Raw genomic sequence first — 19,570 nt, forward strand, 5'->3', positions numbered from 1 at the left:
TTCCAGTATAGTAGGAGCAAGCCCTAAATATTGCCATCCCTGCACCAGCCTGAGTGCTCAGGGGGCACAGGAGCCACTTCCCAGAGATGTGAGCCAAGGCAGGTGCCACCCTGAGCCCTGCAGAGCCCTCCCTGAGCCTCGCCTGTGCCTGAGGCAAACAGCCCTGCAGTGGTTAATGTCAGCCCCGACCACATGATCACACTCAGAAAAGGTCAAAAGAGTGATTTTTCATTTAAAAACATCTGTGTGTTTAAAGAACAAAACTTTCTCATGTGCAGAAAACCAGGGGTTTCCAGTGCTTTTATTTCCAGAGTTAAAGCCATGCTTCTCAGCTTTGTTTAGGGTTATGGCCCATGTAAACAGGCTGTGCAAACCACACACTGCACTCAGCACACAGCGTTTCCACAGGCAGGGATAATTGGGGGTGCAAATCTAGCAAATCTCCCGGTCCCTGGCTCCTTTTCCCTCTCCAGGCTGCTCAGCTTTCCCCACTGTGCTCCCAGGGAGCCAGCCAGACACCCTGTTGTTGTCCTTCCCTATATGAAGACATACACATGCCTCTAATCCTGAGGGTGTAAGCCTGCTCTGGGCTGTCAACAGGCCTTAATTGGATACATCCAGGGAGATGATGCATTGGGAAGAGGCCCTGGATTTAATAGGAAAAGGGAGGCTGCAGAGAGGCACCAGGGGAATGTGGAGGGGAGCTCAGAGGAGCTGCCCTGTGCTCCAGGGAGCAGTCACACCCCAGCTGGCAAAACCTTTCAGTTCCCACCCAGCTATCAGCCCTACATCAGTGGGTATTAATCGAGATTTAAACCCTCTGGCTTGTTTTTCAGTACCTGAAGACATGGCTTGCAGTATGCAAATCACAAAGTTCCCCCTTGCTTCACTGGGCTTTTCCCACTGAAACTGCACAGTAATGAAACCACCATGCTGCAAACAAACTCCTCTGAATGAGCTGGACCATCCAGGCAGTTCCACAGAGCAGCTGCTGCCTCCAATCCATGCACATCTCCACTTTAAAAAAGCTTATCTGGGGAAGCCTGTCACTCCTCTCTCACCTTGGAGCAACCCTGGTTGCTCTGATAAACCCCAAACTCCAACAAATTAAGCCAAAATACTTGGAGCATTTAGTCCTTGATGCCCCAGGTTTGTAGGGGAGTTCAGAGGAACTCCCAGCTGCTCCCAGAAGGAGTTTCTGGAGAAATTAAAATGTTGTGTGAAAGAGGAACTCAGAATTTTCCACCTCAATTCCTTCCAGGAGCAGGCTCTGAGAAGATGGACTGGCAGCAGAGGGGATGGAGCTGCCAAGGCTCAGCCTTTCTCACCAGGAACAACCTCTGGGAAACAGGTAAATTTCCACAGAGTGAGGCTTTCCCTCTCCAGCTGCTCCAGCTCACTGTGAATGCACACACAGTGACAGAACAGCTCTGCTGGAAGGCCAAATGATTCAAAGGGATTTGGATGGAGAAAGGTGTGAGGAAGGTCTCTACCCTGTGCTTCACCTTCCCCTCTCTGAAGAGTGACTTGTCTCCTCTGAGTGTGATAATGCAAGGGTTAATCACCAAAATATTGGAAAACTGACATTCACTGCCAGCAGTGCTAAGTGTAGGGATTTTGGCCCAGCTACCAAAACGGCTGAGCAGAACTTGATGTTCTCCTGAGCTGAGGGCTTTCACAGAGAGGAGGTCCATGTGGGGACAGATAATAGCACTGATCCTGCAAATAACCATTTCCTGGCACATGTGAGAGCTTGGAGCCAGACCCTGAGACGACAGTGGAAACCCAGTCCCCAGGAGACTCCTGCTGATAGCACAGGGGGAGCTGGGCCACTTACCAGATGTGAATTTGAATTACCAGGGTGAATCATGTCTTCTTATCAGATTCCCCACTGAAATGACCTCAGAGGAAAGAGTAGTCCTCCAGCTTTGCAGGCAGCACTTCCAAAAGTGAGCACAGATGTGGGGTTCCTCCAGAGTTACAGCTGCAACTGAGGCAGCACAGCTCAGGAGAGACTTGGAGCAGCTCAACAGGTCATCCAAATGGTCCCCATTTTGCTGTTTTTTTCACCTAATTTATTATTATTATTACTACTGATTATTATTTTCAGGTGGGGACAGAGGGATTGACTCAAGACACTTTCAGGACAAACACCATCCTCTAAAACCATGCCTTTTAGAGACATCTTAAGATGAACGCCCTGAAATTCATTGGCATTCAAAATACGAGGTGTCTTATGACAATGTGGGCTAAAATGCCCACGGTACTCCAAACAAGTGGTGCAGACAATCCTTCATTTAAAAGAAAAAAAGAAATTCTTTGCTCCTGGCATGAGAAAGTTTACTTTCAGCTTAAAGAAATGACCGTGTGGTTTCGGGGATGGCATTCCGTTCTGCTGGAGAGCAGCACCCTGCCTGCCTGTACATCCGTGGTTTTGTAGCTACATTACAACCCTGGAGAGCTCTGTTTACATATTTGACATGTTTCCTTGTGCAGAACATGAAACCAAATTACAGTGTAAAAGCCATTATGGCTTTGCTCTTGCACCCTTTTCCATCCCATTGCTGGGTTTAGATCTATCTGGGTGTTTTTAACTGAGCTGGGTCTCCTGGCACTGCTTCAGGCAGGTTTATTTGCTGCTGCACAGGGAAATCAAGGAAAAGCTGGTGAAGCCACATGCCAGGGAGCAGGGAGAAGATGGGGGGCGGGATGAGAAATGCCGAGAACCCTTCATGCATGAACAAAGCAGACGTGTCGGTGCATTTATGCAAAAATCATTCTGCTCTGAATGGAGAGGGACCCAAGACAAACAACCCGGATGGGATGCAGGGGAGCTATCCCACGCTCACGGCTGGACATGCTCTGCATCCCAAGGCTTGTGAGCAGCAGCAGCAGGCGGGGAGAGTGGCAGGTTGAGGGGCAAGGGCCGAGGAGGGGGGGTCTCCTTTCAGAGCAGTGCATGTTAATGAGCAGAGCCTCTGTCGGGGGGTCCGGCTGCCCGGCTCGCCAATGCCAGGGGGGTCCAAGCTGTTCTCTATTGATGCCTCTAATCTGGGTGGGTGGCTGGGTGTACAGCAGATATGATCATAAAATGGTAATTTACTTCCTAAAGGAGCACATAATCCCCATTGCTGCCCAGGACAATATTCCTTTCTTGCCTTTCTTCTTGCTTCTAGAAACAACAAATGGCATGGAATTCTGCTCTCGTTTCATTAGTGGTAAATCTCCCTTGGTTCTAGGAAGATGGGACCAATTTCCGGCACCTGAGGATTTTTGGTTTGACCTTCATCTCTGAAAAAGTCAGATTGAACCTCTCTTAGAGTACGGTTGGCTGCTTTGCTCTCTGCATCATTCTTTGTTTCTTTTATCTATTTTCTCTACAGTACACAAAGGGAACACAGTGTACCAGCCCCTGGTACTCACTGTTCTGTTTCCCTTAGATGACTTGCATATGTGCTCTTGAAAAATTATTCTAAAAACCAAGGGGGGGGAAGGGAGTGGAAAGAAAAAAAAAAATATATCCCTTGAGTGTTTGTCAAAATTGCTTGGAATCTCCTCTGACATCTTATTGTGTTCTCTCCATCCTCCCCTTACACAAATCAGCCAGAGGCTACAACATCAGCCATGGGGTCTGAGCTTCACTCCAGCCAGGAGCAGAAAAGCCCTGGAAGCCACTGGGGTGGAGGGGATCCCTGTCTGTCCTGGCTGGGAGCAGGCAGCCAGGTGAGGGGCAGCATCCTCCAACCAGCTCCGAAGTGACTTTCAGGATAATGCTCTTCCTCAGCCAACTCTCTGAAAATGAGCCTTTCCCAAGCCAGCCTACCTAGAAATCCCATTTCTCATTTCATTTAGCTCCCCAGAATGCTGAGATCATTCCTGAGTCATGGCACTGATGGCATATGACACATCCTTGTAGCATCCCTCACCTCCGGCATGGACCACCTCCTCCAGTGAGGCAGAGCAGCAAAGCAAACGTGCAAATAAGGAGCAGTGGAGTTCCTTGGCAGAAAATTTGCAGAATCCAGCTTTCCCAGCAAGTCAGGTGGGAAGCAATGATTCCAGCCATTAAAGAAAGGAGATGGTGAGACAGTTTTCCAGTCCTTTTGAACAGCCAAACTGTGCTAGGATCAAGACTGATTAATTCCCAAACAGGATGATGTGAGGGGGCTGACAGAGCTAGAATGCAGATTTAATGACCTCAAACCCCTCCAGGTCTCTGCTCCTAGGCAGAAACTCTCAGCAAGCCCTGAGAGTTTTCTTTTTATCCAAGATAGGAACACTTCCCTTTCAAGACATCCTGAACTTCCTAGTCCTTGGGAGGTTTAGGCTCAGTAATGCCCAGTGCCTGCAATGTCTCTGAAGGATTTTGAGGTCTAATCCTCAAACAGTAGCTTTACCTTTCCATGCTCCCATTTCCACCTCTATTAAACAGAACAGAAACCAAGCAATGTGGCTGTGATAAGGCTTAATTAATCACTGCACATGGAAAAAAAAAGAAAAATATGAAAAGTATCATTACTTCATCCAAGGAAGGAGCATTCCAGCCTGATTTTGCATGACAGTCAGGGCCAGGCTCATGACGCAGCTCTCCAGCCTCAGGCAAAAGACCAAATTGGCTGGTCTGTAGTTTCCAGGGGAAATGAAGACAAAATTTTGGACCCCTGGAACTAACTTTAGACTGGGAGACTGTGTAACCTAAGCTGAGGCCCTTTAGTGGATCAGCCAGTACTGGAAATGAGCTCAGCCACGCACAGCAAACCTACATTCCTCCTGTGACAGCCTGTGCACAGTGTCCAGTTCAGCTTTTTCCAGAACTGGTCTCTGATCACTCATGGTTCCTCCATTAATGGTTTTGCTTAGTGGGATTCTGCCCTCATCCTCCAGAGCTTAGTGGTTCAAAGTCTGGCTCGGCTATAAATAACAAAGACATTTGCAAAGCAAATCATCTTATTAAAAATGGGGATTTTTTTATCCCTCCAACCACAACAAAACTCTTACCGTTGAAGAGCAACAGGACTTGGCTGTGAATTGGGAAGTTCAAAAAGGGCCACTTGCAGAGCCGACAGACAGACACCCTCCCTCTTCTCAGCAAGATCACCCCAAAGGAAAGGAATGGCTTCTCCATTAAAAGTTGCAGGTTTCCTCTCTTTCCACTCCTGTTCAAGATTACTCTATTTGCTGGCTCTGCTGGATCTTTGGGGAATTATCTTCAGCATTATATTTATTAGACAGAATAAAACTGCATGGCAGAGAACTTCATCATATTTCTCTTTAATTTTCTTATGGTATTTTCTTACCACTCTTGGAGCCCTTGCTCTACCACGTTATTTCTTTTAGTAGTCAGGATATTTTTGTGCTCCTGTCTTCTCCTTTTGTGGGCTATTCCAGACATAGTGCAATTCTAGACATCTTAGCTGCTGGTGGAAGGTTTGCTGCAGCAAGTCTGGAGGAGAGCAATTGTGGGAATGGTAATGGGGCAGGAGGGGGCCTCTGTTTGTGGGAAAGATGTAATAAGAATCCTCTTCCACAACTTCTTACTCCATAGAAGCCCCTGTGGGGTACCCAGAGGAGAACAGGGTGTGTTCTTTAGTCCGGGAATGAAAACGAATCCCAGGATCTGTCTGTGCCCAGCAGCCTTGGGAAAGAGTCCCCGTTCTGTTAACTGTGCCTGAACTGGGTGGCTTTTTCCATACACTGGAAACCCAAGCTCAAACAATGGCATAGGGAAAAAAAAAAGTTTTTTATATATATATGTATACACGTATGGTTGCTTGGTCTAAACAATTTCTGCACAGCTGGGTGGAAATGCAACAAAAGGCAGTTCCTGGGGGATTGTCTCTCTAAATCACCAATCCACACCAAGAGCCAAGTCTTGAGCACACATGGCTGTGACAGGAGTAACAGGGTCAGGAATCAGACACCTAAAGACTCATTAGTCCCTTCCTATTTACCTCTGTTGTACAGGTCCAAAGGAAAGCTGCAGGTCAATCTGTTCTCCAAAAGCAGGAGTGCCACCAGCAAGAGGAAAGGAGAAATGTCATCTCCAGTGTCCTGTGATCAGCCTGCACTCATCTGCCTGTGCTCTGCTCACCCCAGCTGCAGCATCCCTCCTGGAACAGGCCTGTCAGAGGCTTCCTCCAGAGGCCTTAGCAAAATATCCAAATCCTCCCTGCTCTGACTGACTCCAGCAGGAGAGACTAACAGGAGCTAATGCACTCACCCTGTGCATAAACCTGGCAAAAGAAAACTGATGTGCAAGGAGAGGCTGTTTGCAAACTCACAGCAGAAGCAGGAAGGGGAAAACACCAGCTCAAGAGTGAGCAAAATCCTTATTACTGAATTCCTTCTGCAGCTGACAACAGGTACTGAGCAGCATCTGCTTCCAGGTCTGTGCAAGACATGAGATTAGAAATCAAACTGCAAAACTACCCTGCACTGGTGCTTACATTTCTGTGCTGGTGCAATGTTGCTGACTGGCCCTCTTTGGCTCTGAATATGATGCTGTCAGTACTGAGAATATTTCTTAATCAGCACTGAAGGGTGGCTGCCAGGAAAGTAGAAGTGGCTGTCTCTCAGTCTTGCTTCTGCAGAAAGGGCGATTGTTTAAAGGGGGGGGGCTGTTTGACCTTTCCATTTCTCAAATCTGTATCTCTTCGCCAAGACTGTGTCATTCTTTGTAAGCGTTTTATTGTTCAAAACAAATCTTATACTGAGAACTTTCTTTTTTATCTCCCTTACTATGTTGCCAGTCGGCAGCCTCACACTAACAAGTGATGTAAGAGCCATCTCAAACTTATAACTGAGTATCTAAGGCAAAGCCAGCTGCAGACATGGGCAATGTCTGCAGTGAACTGAGCAAAGGGGTCACAGAAACAGCCCTGCAATAACAAGAAAGGGCTCTCCAGCTTGTGCTTATCAGCAATCCCCCAGCAGGTAAACAAGGCACATGGGCAGATATTGCTGAGAGATACCACGACAACCAACCAACTTGGGATGCAAACTCCTCAGAAAAAAGCCTTGACAGAACTATGACAGTCATGCAGAGAACCTGGCGTTGAGATATCTAAGGATGAGAAACATTTTAAGTCAGGACGTGCTTAAAATGTTTTAAAGCGCCTTGAGAACGCCGGGGCAGGGATGAGAGGCGGGGATGGCTGACAAACAGGCAGCTTATGTATTCTGTATATTGCTGGGCACTGCACTCAAACATATCTTTCATGGCATTCCTGATGGGAAGCCAACAGAAATACCACTCTGATTAATCAGGAAGCTACCCAGCAACAACACGAAAAGTTTGCACAAGACCGGCGAGCACACAACCTACTCTGAAAGGTATCTGGGTGAGGAAAGGTGCTCTTTTCATCAATACAGAAAACCCCTAAGGCTCAGTGCTTGTGCAGATAATGAAGCCAAACATGTTTACACACCAGTGATCATTACATGCAGCGATTAGAGGAGATCTTAGGTTAATTTTCATCTCCACAAGCTAACAGACTGATGACCTGCTGCCCCACCTCACCTCTCCAGAGCAACAAGTCAGGTGCTTTCCCAAGACAACTGTCTTGTTCCTGGGGGAAACAAAAACTTTCCCATCATCTATATGATTTAAAAGGTCAATGAACCCCATGCACTCAAACTGGTGTAATAGGACCAGCTGAGCTAAAGCAAAAATTCTTTTTGCTGGAAGTAAATAGCACACTGTTATCTCCCCAGGGGCCAGGCAATAACAGGAGGCATGTTCCCATTCACTCTGCCAGTGTGTGATATGCCACTGCTCTGCCTATAAATACAACAGCTTTTTTTGCCTTTTTTTTTTTTAAACAAGGCTGTGACAACTTCATCTCATCTGGGTACAACAAACACGCCTGAGTTGTGGCTACACAGCAGGGCTTTGTGTTGTGTGAGTGCGTGGTGGTGGTTTTTCCACCACAGGACCATATGTTACCTACTGTGTGGTGTGTCTGAGCTCCTACCAGTGCTTCAGAGAAAACCAGGGCAGTTCTGGAGCAGCTGCAGGGGGACAGAATGCCTGGGGTCATGCCCAAAAAGCAGCACCTGAGCTGGAGCCACTGGCCTTTGTTCTGCACAGGGAGCTTGAATGAGAAAGAAGTTGTGAAGGCACAAGCAAGGGTCCAGAGAAAAGGTCCTTTTACAGTGTGAAATAATAAATGAGACAATGACAAAAAGTCAATACTGCGCTTGGGATTCTGTCTTGATTCTCTGCCAGCTAACCACGCTTTGTGCATTTAGAACTGACCTGGTCATTAATTTGTTACAGACTTGTGCAATGCGAGCAAGGCCAAGTCTCTTGCATAAAGATGTTTTCTCTTGCAAGCCAACTGGAAATGCTTAACATTTACTATTCACAGAGAGATCTGTTTGTCATATCTGTGACACGGCACTCCTCTCTGCACTGCCCACTCAAGACACCTCTTGGATAATTAGATTCTTAGAAAAACTTTTCTGCATCCAACCAAAAGTCAGCCAAAGTTGATTAGTGTGATAAGTTCTCTGTCTCCAGTTAGGGATAACAGTGAGGGCTGAAGGAGGAATATACAAAGCAGCTCTTATATATGAAGAGCCTTTCCCTCTAAAAATCATCAACAAACAACGTGGGCCTTCCCAAATCAGGTTGCATCTGAACTGCTGCATCTGCATCATGAACAGCTCTGTTTTCCAGACATCTATCAAATGTGGTTTTTTTTAACTCATTTGGATCTAATTCTCTCAAAGACACAAAAGGTAAAGTTATGGTAACTGGAGCTATTTATGTTACAAAGGAGACATAGGAGAAGGGGGTTAAAGCTAATGAATGGCTTTGGGAATGGACAGGACCTTTCTCAGAATAGAACAATAGGGTGCTTTTATGGAACTGGGAGGCAGAAAACACAAAACTATTAAAAAAGAAAGAACGCTCTTTTGTATTATTCGGCATTAGCCTTCAGAACTCATTGCCACAAGCTCGTTCCCTGTGCTTGCTGTGAGGAGCCCGTCTATCTCTGAGGTGATGATGGTTGGGAGAGGTGACTCCTGCACAGCTCATTGAATCAACCCAGCCACAACTTCAGCCAGCTCCAGTTGGGTGACTGGCACTGAATTTCAACTCATCACTACTAATCAGGCTCAGAAAGAGAGAAGCTGCTGCCAGGGTTCCATCCTTGGTGAAGCAACAAGTGAGCAGGCAGGGGTGACAGCACCCCTGAACACTGACCACTGAGCTCCAAGAAGCATTGCTTCTTCCTGGACTTCCAGGAGAGGAAGAGGAACATGCTGTCCTTACCTGGGTTGCTGCTGGCTGGCCAATGACCACCCAGCCTGGGCACTGCTGGTCACTGTGGTGTGAGACAGAGACGTTGGAAGCCCACTGGTCCAGGAAGCCTTTGGGAGTGTACACGCCGCAGTCCTTGATGCTGGTCATTTGCTCAAACTCCTCACAGACTCCATCGCCGTCGTGGAAATAGCACCTGCTGGGCTCATCTGCATGGGGAAACAGAGAAAACAATCTACATGTGTCTGCAGGGTAGCTCCCAGGTCCTGATACCATCAGTGGTTGTGTATCTGCTGGGTCAGGTCACCTTGAGTGGAAGCATTGGTCACTTCTGGGTCATACCAAGGTGATTTAAATAAAGCCAAGCAACAATAGCCAACTTTTGTATTGGGCAATTCCCTGAAGATATTTCCTAATGTTAGGGGGGTTCTGCTTATTTTCATCTATCTCCTTTCAAAAGAGATAGAAGAAAGCAGAGACAGAAAATACATAGAGAGGCAAATGTGGGTGTTGGCATAATTCCACCAGCTGGGATGGAAAAATGCCAGTGGAGGGTTTGGTCTAAAATGTTTCCCTTTTTTTGTTTTTAAAAGATATCTGCAAATCAACAACAACAACAGCAACTGTGGCTGTAGAGATGGTGAAACTGCCAAGTTCACAGTTGTAGTGACCAAAGGGCCAAACAGATCTGTTTATCCAAGGCAGATACAGTACACACAGTGTGAGGGTGAGTTTGCCACATAAACACACGGCTTCAACCAACATGACTCAGATTTGACCTGAAAGGATCAAAAGCAGCAGGAGACTTTATTATCCTTGCCCATTTATTCTGTGGCTTCTCTAATGAGACTGCCAACAAAGATGCCAAATTTTTGAGGTTGTTTCTGTAACACTGGCCCATTAAAAACTGAACTGAGATCCATCTACTCTTTTCAAACAGACTGCATAGCAATAATGACTTTCAGTCATTAGAGTACTCTGTGAAATGGAAACCTTTGACCTGTTGGTATCCTATTTTGTATTGTATTATCATTGCCAGTCCCCAGAGGTATCCAGTTCTGACAGCCTGTTGTATTTTTGTCTGGCAAATAAGCCTGTTGAAAAAAACGGTAGGAAATTAGCCAGAGCTGCTAGCTGGACTGATGGAAAGGATCCCTAAGGAGAATCCTGTCGGTAGCACTGGACTATCATGAGCTAGGTGTCAGAAAATCCAAGGGCTGCTCAATTTTGAGCTACTTCCAATCTACTAAATCCCCTGTTTTTTTTTTTTTCTTCTGGTTTACACAGTGAAATACCATCATGAGCCAGAAAACATCAGTTTATTGCTAGTCAATTATTTAATGACTTTCACTCCTTTTCCTCCTGTGGAAGATTCTAGGTCTTTAAGAGAGGGTGGCTTTGAAAGAATAAAGAAGTCTATCAGGGAAAAATGCCATTATGGTTTGATTTCATCACAGCCTCTGTGGACAACTTGTGTACATGGATAAATGTAGGCAACTGTGTATTTGACAGGCCAGAGCTCCTAGCTGGTGAAAAGAAGCACAAGTCTGGAACTGTTTCAGCTGTATGAGTGCAGTCCTGAATGAATTTTCCCAGGGTGGCCAAACTTCTTGCCCTTACATGTCACATCTTAACATCCTCATTTGTCTGGGAGCCACCAAACATACATCCCACCCCTCAAAGAGCTCAGAGGAGGGCCTGGGGGAGTTTTCCCAGACAAGAGATGACAATGGCTCCTGGGGTGTCTGGGTGGATGTGCTGATGGGCCCTAAGGCAACCCACCAGTGCTACCCCCATGGGGCTCATTCATCCCTGGGAGAGCCGTGCCCTGTGTCTGGCCAGCTCAAGGGATGGGTGGAATGAGAATGTCCCTGTCATGGCCATGGAGAAAAAACTCTTGGTTCCCTCACCTTATCCTTCTGCAGCATCTCCTGTTCTGCTCCTCTCCCATATCAAGGCATAAGTCAGGTGTCAGGACAGTAGGATACAATTAATTGGCTTACCCACTATGTCCCAGTTAGAGTGAGAGGCCCAACAGAAATCTCTGAGAAATATTCAGCCCCAAAAAGACTGAGATCAGCAATCAAAAATCCTCAAAACCAAACGCCAAACAGATGCAAATATGTATTTTTGGAAAAAAAGCACATTTCTTTGTCATTTTATGAAAAGAGGCTTATTTCTGAAAAAAAGCAGTGGGGGGAATGAAAGGAAAATACCTACCCTGTTAAAAAGACCTGACCTTCAGCCTATAAACATATGCAGAGTCAGATACGCACACGTACAGTGAAACATCACCAGGCTGCTGCACACCCACGCTGACAGAAACACTGACACACAAACGCACGGGCGCTCCCTTTGCACATCCCCGACTCAGCCACCCCCCATGCAAACACCCACTAACTCACAGCCTAATTTTAGGCACATGCCTTTAGACAGTGTTCCCCGGCCTTCCCAAAGCACTGACTTCTTTCCATGACAGGCACTGAAGTAAGCACAGCATTTATAGAGCAACAAACTCCTGCGCTGGCTCCAAACGCTCCCTCCTAATGCGGTGATAAACGTAATGGGCTCCTGATAAGATCATGTGTTTAGGATAAAAGAATACTCATGGCCTGCTTCAGCCCGATGACTTAATTCATACTCACATGGAGGGGAAAGCAGCCTTTGAATAGCTGTGATCCAGGACAGTGTGTGATCCTAACAGAGGCTAATTTGTTCCTGATTATGCCTAAGACCCCAATAAATCTGTCTGCTCAGAGTCTGCAAAACCCGAGGGAGGAACCGAACAGAGAGCCTGAGATGTCTGAATTAATGGGGGCTGCCTAAATGATTAACCAAGTCCTGCTGAACTGCACTGTCATGAGCTCTGGAGCTGTGCTGGCCCTGGAGAGCCACCACATCCATGGGACAGCATAGATGTCATGCACAGAAGCTGAGAGATGAGGCACCCACTCGCCTTTGTGTGCTCTGAAAAATGATGAGGGAAACTGGCTTTACAACCCTGGTTACTTTTAAGGAAGATCTGTTGGTCTCACTACTGACTCAGTGTGCAGTGCTCTGCATTGAGGGGAGTGCTGGTGAGAGGAGGGGAAGGCCTTTCCTGCCAGTGGGCATCCCAATTCTGAGTGATGGCAAACAGGGGATTGTCATTAAATCCTTCCCAGACATGAGGGCATCAACCTTCAACAGCCAAATGGGGTTCATCACTCTGTGGGTTGCCAAAAATCAGCAGAGGTTCTTCCTTCAAGTGTTGAGCACCAACTCTGACTCTGGATTCTGCTGGTGGTCTTGGATGACTGGCGGGTTACAGGTTGAGCTTTACATTTTCATAAGCAAAGTAAAGAACAACCAGATTGTTTCTTCCTACAATTGCTCTTACAAAATAAAAACTAACAGGCTTTTACGCTTTCTTCAGTGGTGGGAACAGAGCTCAGTTACATTCATAGAGTCCTACAGGCTCAGAGCCAGAGAGGACAGTGTCAGGAGTGGTGTATTTCTAGGAATGAGTAGCTAATGGCTTTATTCCTATAATGATGCAAAATGCTTTTTCTGTTCTCTTCTCTTAACCACTGTGATACTAAATGCATTTGTGGCCTTGGCAACATGAGCTAATTTTTGTCTCCACAGAGGTCCAGAGGCTCCCAAGACCTGGGAATGGTCAGGGATTGCACCATGACCTGCACCATAGACTGTGCTCATCAACACCATGGATTTTGCTCTCCAAAGATGAATCTGATTTGAAGGAGATATGGAAGAAAGGAACATAGAGGATATCTGATTTGTCCTCAAGGAAGAAATTACTTCAAAAAATTAAAAAGCAGTTGCCTGGAAATCCAGCTGAAATCTAGAACAGTAAAATGTCTGCAGGCACAGCACCTGGCAGTAGGAGAGAGCATCTCTGGGGAATTAACAACAGATGCTGGAGGATGCTGAGCTGAACTCAGGGAACACATTTTCATTCAGGCAGCCCTAGCTCCTCTTCCCTTAGAAAGTCCTCACTGAAGGCAGAAAAACATTAAGGCCAAACCAAAGCTCCTGACTTGCCCTTGTTTTGGGAAAAGGCATTCTCCAGTTCAGCAAAGATTTCTGTGACATCTGGGAAACCTTGAAGGAAGCTCTGTGGCAGCACCAACCTGGAGAAGTGTGACTTGAGGAAACAAATTGGCAAGACCTGTTCTGCTAACTCCTGAAGTCAGGCTTTAAGATCCAAAATAGTCTTGGGGCTCTTGTGTGTTGCACCAGAAAATTATGCAAACTCCATCTCTCCTTGCTTCCTAAGCTGCCTGAGCACAGTGCAAGAGGCAGCTTTTTGTGCTGAAATACAGAACCCTCCTCTGGGATTCAGAAATGAAAGGATGCCTGGGATAACACAGGTGGTTTAGTGAGCACTGGGAAGAACCTACAAGAGCAGGCCTGGATAAGCAGGTAGCTCCCCATCTCCTTTACCAGATTGAGGAGAAGCTGGAAAATCATCAGCAAAATGAGTGAAGACTTATAGAGACCAGCAAGCAGACAGGCAGGATATACATTTATCTGTGATGGGCAGCCTTCCACTTCATGAAATAAAGAAAAAAGAGAGATCAAGAGATCCAGTTCATAGCACAGGGCACATCCTCAGATGAGGCTTTGAATGTCCAAGCAGGGTCCTCAAAGTGCTGGGGACAGACACTGGGGGCAGTTTCCTGTTTTCAGCCAGGACGCAGTGATTGGCATCGGCATAGTCTTCTTTTTGTGCAGTAACTACCATTTTTTTAAAAGGCCAGACAAAAAAAAGGAGTATTTTTAAGCTCAGCTGTTTACTTAGGGATGTTTCCAACTATAACAAGTCTTATGCCACATAACTATTTGTCCAGAAAAAAAAAAAGGAAAAGAAGAGGAGGGGACAAAAATGCAGAAGCATTGTCTCGGAGTAACAAATTTTTGGAACAGAACAAGATTTGAATTTTAACCCCTGAAAGGTTTGTCCAGAGGTGTGCAGGCTTTTAGACACAGTAAAGGCCAAACCCCAGGCTCACCAAAGTCAGCAGCTTCTGCAGAAGCAGGGTTTTACCACCACGTCACTTAATAGGCATCTCCAGCACTGGTGTTTATGTTCACACAGAGGAGGAGAAATGTATCCAGAGGTTTCTATCACAAAAAGGGAAATAATTCCACTGCAGATCACATGAACTCGGCAGCTGAGTGACCGCAGAACCTGCTCCATTTATTTCTATGGGAGTTTCACCTTTGGCTTCAGTGGGAAGAGAGTGAATAATATGGCCTGCTTCCAGGATATCTGCTAATCTCTTCTTTAATATTGAAGAAGGCAGAGACAGAGACATTTCCTGCTACAGTAAAATATTCAAGAGTTACTTTCCTTCCTGGATGTTCTGATTGAAAGGAGGAAAACCATTACATGGAGCTTGGGCAGACCTTTCAGAATAAAGTCACATATCAATAAATGGTGACGTGTTCCTCCAATGAAATAAAACAGACACCTTGGAAACGAAGGCAGCGTGGGTGTCGCAATCTACTGCGGAACATCCAGGGGCCTCGCAGGAGGCTTTCTTTCCGTGGAATATGACAATCGTGTCTGAGCATCTCCTGAGCAGAGCAGGCAGGGATAGTGCCTTTGCAGAGTGAGGCTCCCTGGTAATTCAGCTGCTCGTGGAAATGCATTCCTGGGCGTGACTGGCTTTCTTTGTGTGGTGGGACTCGGCTCCTCGCTATGATATAGCAGTCGGAGCACCAGAATTATGCAATTGATCTGCCTGCTGCAGACAGATACAATTACAATTCCCTCGCAGAGCCCGGCACTGAAATTTGATATTTCACCTCCAAGAACATGAGTCTTTGCCACTTAAGAGAAAGGATATTTCCCGTGGCTGGCAGTGGTAGAAAAGCCTTGTCTGAGCTATCACTGCCAAAGTGGCCATCCCCAACCCTGGCAACCAGGCATGGCCAACAGGACCAACACAGATATCTCTACCTGGCAACTAGGAATGGCCAACAAGACCTAACACAGCCCTTTCCAACCCCTGGTAACCAGGATGGTAACAGATGCACTACACCATATTGTTCCTCTCTTCCTACCTCACCTTGTTTCTTTCCCTGGATGGTTGGATAAGACAGTGCCAAGAAGATTTTGATATTACGCAGATTTATCAGCTTAACTTGGAAACTGTTCAACTAAAAGTCTTGAGGTTTCTGTCACACAAAGGAGTAACCATTATGACCAGGAGAAAGGTGGACAGCATGGCCCTTTGAGACGCCTGGCACACTTGTTTAGGAGGAGGAACACAAGAGTAAAAACCCAGAGGTGCCATTCCCCAGGGAAAAAAAACCTGCTTGTTTGTACATGTAGTTTGATGTTCCTGCAAAGAAAGGTCTTGTGCTCAGACAGATACAACAACTGTGCTCTGAGCACAGTTGTTGTTGAGTCACAAAAGATGCTCTCAGGATGGGAGCATGACCAGCTGTGGAAGCCTCTCAGATCCACAGAGAGTAATGTGAGGGATGCAACAAGCAGAGGAGTAGTTCTCCTGCTGGACTCTCATTGTAGCTGTGTCCTAAAAACTAAAGCTGGATTGAGCTGGGTTGGAGTCACTGGCCTAGGGAAATATGCAGGCAAATACCACTCCAGCCCACATTCTCCCCCACAAAAAAGCATCTGTCCTTTGTATTTTGCTGCCTGAGATGTCTGCTCTCTCTGCTCTGTGGCTCAGCTGGCCTTCCTAGGATTGCACTATTAACGATGACAGTCTGAAAATCACTTTAGGAGACTTTACGAGGATGCTGTGATTACTGACTTGCCAAATGAGTGCTTAGACATTTCAGAACATGCAGCCACACTTCTGCAAGCTGCAGGAAACAGTCAGCTTCAAAGTATTTGCCTTAAGCTGAAGGAGTCACACAAATATCATCTGAATAACCCTGGCCAGTAAATTCATGACTATTTGCCATGAAATTCTGTTATAGAACTTCAGCTGCTTTAACAACAGCAACACTCTTTCCCAAGCTCCTTGGTCAATGCTTTCACCTTATTGATGCCCTGGGAGATGCTGAGTTTCTCTTGCAAGGTGGCTCTGTTTCTCCCATGCTGTTGTTCTACTGAAAGCCCTCAGCAGGGTCAGCCAAGGCCTATTTAATGCTGGTGAAAGAAGGCAAAATCACCATTAGCTGCTGCATGGGGCCACGGTTTGGGCAGCCAAAGCTGTGTTCCTGTGCAGTAGTATGAGGAAGGGAGGGGGAGAGGATGGGAGAGCTCTCAAAGCATGCCCACAATGAATATGGATGGTCATCCATCAATTTATTTTAAGCACATTACTTCTCTGTCAGAAAGGGAAAAAAGGAAAAAGAAAGAAAGGAAAGAAAAGACATATAAAATTAGGTTTGTGTCACTCATTTAACACTGCAATTTCCCCAGAGGATTATGCACCAAACAGAGATAGCAAGCTCATGAATATTAATCATTTCCCTGAATGCAATGCAGCCCGCCAAACAATAAGATTAGGGGAAAGTGCTATGCTTAATTTATGGATAATGGGAGAGGTAAAGGATAGAGCTCCCACAAAGGTAAGGCTCACAGCTGGAGGGAGAGGCCTCTGAGGAGGAGGAAGACAGATCCAGATTTGTAAGGTAGCAGAAAAACATTTGGGACCAAGCAGGAGCAAAAGAAAAGGTGTTTAAGGATCATTGTCAAATTAAAATCATACTTCTCCCAGAGCAACCACTGGTGACTAATGTTTCAAGCATGCCAGAAGTTGGTGGTAAATTCAAGAGCTAGATATATTTATTTTCTCTTTGCCTCTGCTCTGTGTCTTTTCTTTGTATTTTATATCCCTGAGGCCCTGATCCCACACACCACTGAGATGTGTGTCTAACCTGAAACATTCCCATTCTTCAGGGTGACCACTCCCATCTGGAATTCAGTGGAAGCTCTGCCCTGTTTTGCTGTAAAAAGGCTTTAGCCAAGAGTCCCTTATAAGCAAAGGAGATAAAATATAGCAATAATAGCACCAATAAGATGTGTCTGAAACCCCTATAAATTACCTGGCAAACTTAAGGGGAGATAGAAGTTCTGGAGCTACTTCCCAGCTGTGTTTCAATGTGTCTATCAGTCTTTACTCATCTCTTTTCATATTACTTTCTCTCCCCCTCCCTCGCTTTTTTATTGATCTCTGCATCTTTTTTATTATATCCTTCTCTTTCTTCAGCACTGGTGAGCTAAATCAATGCATAATGCACATCCCACTCCACAAAAGGAATGCAAATGAAAGCCGGGCTCTTTTTCAATGTCCCACATCTATCTGGGTGTGCAGCGCTGGCGTGTGGGAGAGTGCACGCCAAGGACAAGGTGCTCAGCTGTGCCTCAGACACCCATTTCTCAGCACTCCTCTGGGAATGGATCAAGTGCTGAGCCCTGGGTTCCCACCACTGTGAATCATAACTCTCACAAATGGGGTCTGTTTCACACAGGACTCGTCGGGTTGAACTTGGCTGAGATCCGCGGTAACCGCAAAAATCTGTTATCCCCCGAGTGATCAGGGCAAGGTGAAAGGAAAGCGGCCCAGGGGTGGGAGAAGGGTGCATCAGTCATACCAGCATGGTTTGGAATCACCTGTCTCCTACCCATCAAAAGGCAAAGTGAAACTTTCCCCATGGGATCAAATTCTGTGTGGAAAAGATAAAAAACAGGCAAAATCCGCTACAGGAAGCGGCTGTGGGAGGGGGGAGAAAAGGTAGAGATGATAAATTTGACTGTGGGGAAGGGCGAGAGTGCTGCAGAACTTAGAAAAAGGAGCAGTGCCAGATGCTTCCATTAATTAATTAATTAATCTCACTGTCGCTCTTCAGCATGTTGCAGGAAGAAAATGCTATTAATCTTTTCTGTTTTCTGTTGCTCGGCTTTGTGCTTGGAGAAGGCCAGGACAGCCTGACAGTGAGACCACACAGTTTTCTTCCCTGCCTCCCTCCTTCCTTCCCCCGCGCCCCTCCTCCCTGGCAGAGCAGATTGATCCACTGTTATCTGATTAGAGAGGAAAGAAGGAGGAAAAACAAAAGCAAGACAAAAAAAAAAAAAAAAAAAGAAGTGTAATTTTATTACAGGCACTAGTGCAAAGTGTCTTGAGAGCCTTGTGTCATTTAGTCAAAGGAAAGTTGGACCAATTAAAAAAGCCCATAAACCCCATGATCCTAAAAGGCAAAGGGAGTGAGAGAGGCAAAGGGACACCTGCAAACAGGCTGCCTCCATCCCTGGAAATATCCAGAACGCAGCTGAACATGACCCTGAGCAACATGCTCCAACTTTGAAGCTGGCTCTAACTTTGAAGTTGGCCCTCCTTGGACCAGAGACCTCCAGAGACTCCTCTGAACCTAAATTATTCTGTGATTCATGGCTCTGAATCTAAAGGCTGGTGGTGCTTGCGGGCTCTGTTGTATTTTTCTCCTACCAAGCGAGGTGCCTTGCGTGGTCTCTGCTTTAGGAGGCAGGAGCCCACTTGGGCTTTGCTATCAAACCTCCTCCTCTGGAACCCGCCCACGACGCCCCTTCAGCCCCGTCTTTGGCAAACAAAATGTTTAGCAGTTCTTTCCAGCCACGTGGGACCCAATCCTGCAGACAATTTGTGACAAGCATTGCATTCACTGTTGTGGTTAGATTTGCTGAAGTCTAAAGAATGCCTTGTGGTAGTTCAGAAACATGCCTGGAAGAAAGCATTTGCAAGATCAAACCCTGAGGCCCCCGATTCAACAAAGCCTCTGAACATGTGTTTGAGGCTCACTGAATTCTTTGGTGAAGGGGAGTGATTCCCGGGGCTCTGAAGAGCTACATAATACAACAAGAACATCACTGAAAAAATAACACTCTCTGAAATAACTGCTTGTTGTTCTACAGGATTATAACATGTGTTAGCCTTGTAAACATGGAAATAAATTACACTTATTTTTCTGTGCTCCTGAAACACAGGAGAATTCTTGGGCACCCAAGAATTCTGTATTTTCCAGGAAAACACCCCACCAATATCAAAGAAGAGTTTTGTTCAGCTTAAGGCAGAGGATTAGGTGTGATATTGTTAGATTGTGGAGAATGCTGAATTTCTGGTCTTTTTTACTATTATTTATTATGTAATATGCACAGCCACTCACTTCTCCAACATCTTTATACTTTCTGGTGAGATTTTAATGCTTGATATACCAAGCAGAATATAAATCAGCAGTGTTCATTTGTCTGAAAGACAAACTGGTGGTGTCTCCTTAGCTCTTGGGGTCATAATTCATGGTGGTCCAGCTACCACCAGAGCCAAAAGGATGAGTTTCACAGGT

General features: G+C 46.0%; 1 protein-coding gene across 1 annotated transcript in view; it reads right to left on the reverse strand.

Annotated features, from left to right (window-relative positions):
• PAPPA (pappalysin 1) overlaps positions 1 to 19,570 on the reverse strand; it is a 180,656-nt gene that overhangs the window by 66,404 nt on the left and 94,682 nt on the right. Inside the window, exon 10 of the mRNA XM_064727455.1 lies at positions 9,281 to 9,477. Within this exon, the coding sequence (XP_064583525.1) occupies positions 9,281 to 9,477 (197 nt within the window). The remainder of the gene's footprint in view (positions 1 to 9,280; positions 9,478 to 19,570) is intronic.

This window comes from Zonotrichia leucophrys, chromosome 17 (assembly GCF_028769735.1).
Source record: "Zonotrichia leucophrys gambelii isolate GWCS_2022_RI chromosome 17, RI_Zleu_2.0, whole genome shotgun sequence".
NCBI lineage: Eukaryota > Metazoa > Chordata > Aves > Passeriformes > Passerellidae > Zonotrichia > Zonotrichia leucophrys.